Consider the following 1,891-nt stretch of genomic DNA (forward strand, 5'->3'; position numbering starts at 1 on the left):
AGTTTTCAGCTTCTGTGATACATTATTTGTATCTCAAAGAAACCATATGACATTTGTATACTTTGCTCATTTTTAACAATTTACTTTTGAGCTAGCACCTCTACATGGGTCACCTAGAGGGGCAAGGGGTCGCCGCTTACTATTTAGCATTATATCTTGTCTGAGACAACGCTCACATCGAAGGAAAATTAATAGTCAGAGGTACTTACAGGGTCCAATCTCATCATCCAATCTGGGCCTCATTGAACCAAGCCCAATAATGTCTACCTGGGGGGTCTTCTGCTGCTTTTTGCTAAATGGTCAACACTGCAACAGCACGCAATATTGGGTGAGTTTCATTGTTCTCTTGGTTCACTTGCTTAGGTAAACCGTAAATAAAGTAAAAATATGCACAATATATTTTATAGCTCTCTATGTACATATAATGGTTTTTACAATGCAAAACTACACCTGTAGTATTAGTTTCTATGACACAAGTCGCTCCCCCTCCTCTCTCTCTCTCTCTCTATATATATATATATATATATATATTACAATCTTTAGCTCTACATATGTTGTCTCGTTTCCTCCGTGTATCAAGAAACGAGTGTAACTTCTTTTGGTGGAACATGCTGTCTAGTTGACGGCGGGCTTTTTCCAACAACTAAGTGTCAATCATCATTTACTATGTATACAACGCAACCTTTTGACCCATCTATCGTGCCCACCTGGTCGCGTGAAATGTTGGCCAATACGAACAATAGGCACAATAGAAAGCTAACACATGCGGTGTTGTTGCGTCTAAGACCAGGGAACGCCTGATCGGATCAGTAAAGAGATCGAACGCGCACGTGGTGTATATCTGAGATCATGCAAACACCTGTCATGCAAACACCAGAAACCCGGCATGCCCAGATGTTAGTCATTTTTGATCTTTTGGAATCAAAAACGTTTTATTTTGTGTTCGGATACGAGTCTCATTCATTCGTTTCCCATCCATGTCAGCAGCAGCTGAATTTACATATCCTGGCCTTCCATTGTCTGACACTTTAATCAGTGTAAGGACATCTTTGCGCTGCCTTCAGTTGTGCTATATTAACACTCGTCGAAAACTTCTGAACAGCTTATTTAGGCTCTCCAGATATCTGCAGTCCACTCGACTCACAACGAAGGAGTTTCTCATAACCTTCTTTGCGATTTGTCGGTCACTTGTACTTCGAAAATGACAAGAAACATGTTTTTGATGCATCTCGCAGTAATTTGCCTCCTGTGCATCGCAAGAAGTAAGTAAACTTTGTTTTTGTGGAGATTTGTAACCGTTATAAAATGTTTTCTATCAGAAACGGCTGTAAATGTAAAATAAACTATAACCTACGATACTCACGTAATTAGATAACACTAATTGGGTTGATATTTAGATATAATGTTGTTAATCCGCTGTCAAGTAACGGGTGGGGAACACTGGGGCTTCGAATGATTGTATGGTTCAACCATGAATCTACTGTATGAAACACAGATACAGATATAGGCTAACATGGGAAAATGGGTTACGCAATGCAAAGGGTCATTAAATAAATTTAGCGGATTTTACCAAACTTTGGCTGTTTACTGCAATTAATTTAACTTCTCTTATTTCTGTACTGTATAACCGTACATATTCATAGTAATACAATCGAAGTAAAAAAATAGCTTAGATTTATGAACCTCATTATTTTAACTTCATTTAGATCTCTTTTGCTTTCCAAAATTCTACGTGCCAACTTTTATGAGGTAACTTCTTATGACTCCTTTCTTTTCTTTTCTTTTTATTTCTTTATGACTTTAAGCTAAACATCACTCACGTTATGCATAAAAAAAACATGCAGGTTATCGCAAAAAACCGTCACTTTGCTTTTCGTTCCGTTCTAAGGAA

At 37.9% G+C, this 1,891-nt stretch overlaps 1 protein-coding gene and 1 long non-coding RNA gene across 2 annotated transcripts in view; one reads left to right on the forward strand and one right to left on the reverse strand.

Annotated features, from left to right (window-relative positions):
• The window catches only part of LOC111269243 (uncharacterized), a 6,743-nt gene extending 6,326 nt beyond the window's left edge, over window positions 1-417 (reverse strand). The window contains exon 1 of the long non-coding RNA XR_002685669.2: window positions 210-417. This is a non-coding gene — a long non-coding RNA (uncharacterized LOC111269243). The remainder of the gene's footprint in view (window positions 1-209) is intronic.
• A 187-nt stretch (window positions 418-604) lies between these two features.
• Window positions 605-1,891, forward strand: part of LOC111269242 (uncharacterized) — a 2,642-nt gene continuing 1,355 nt past the window's right edge. Inside the window, exon 1 of the mRNA XM_022848690.2 lies at window positions 605-1,262. Within this exon, the coding sequence (XP_022704425.1) occupies window positions 1,202-1,262 (61 nt within the window). The 5' untranslated portion in view covers window positions 605-1,201. The remainder of the gene's footprint in view (window positions 1,263-1,891) is intronic.

The sequence above is a fragment of the Varroa jacobsoni genome, unplaced genomic scaffold (assembly GCF_002532875.2).
Source record: "Varroa jacobsoni isolate VJ856 unplaced genomic scaffold, vjacob_1.0 scaffold_1367, whole genome shotgun sequence".
In the NCBI taxonomy this organism is placed as follows: Eukaryota; Metazoa; Arthropoda; class Arachnida; order Mesostigmata; family Varroidae; genus Varroa; species Varroa jacobsoni.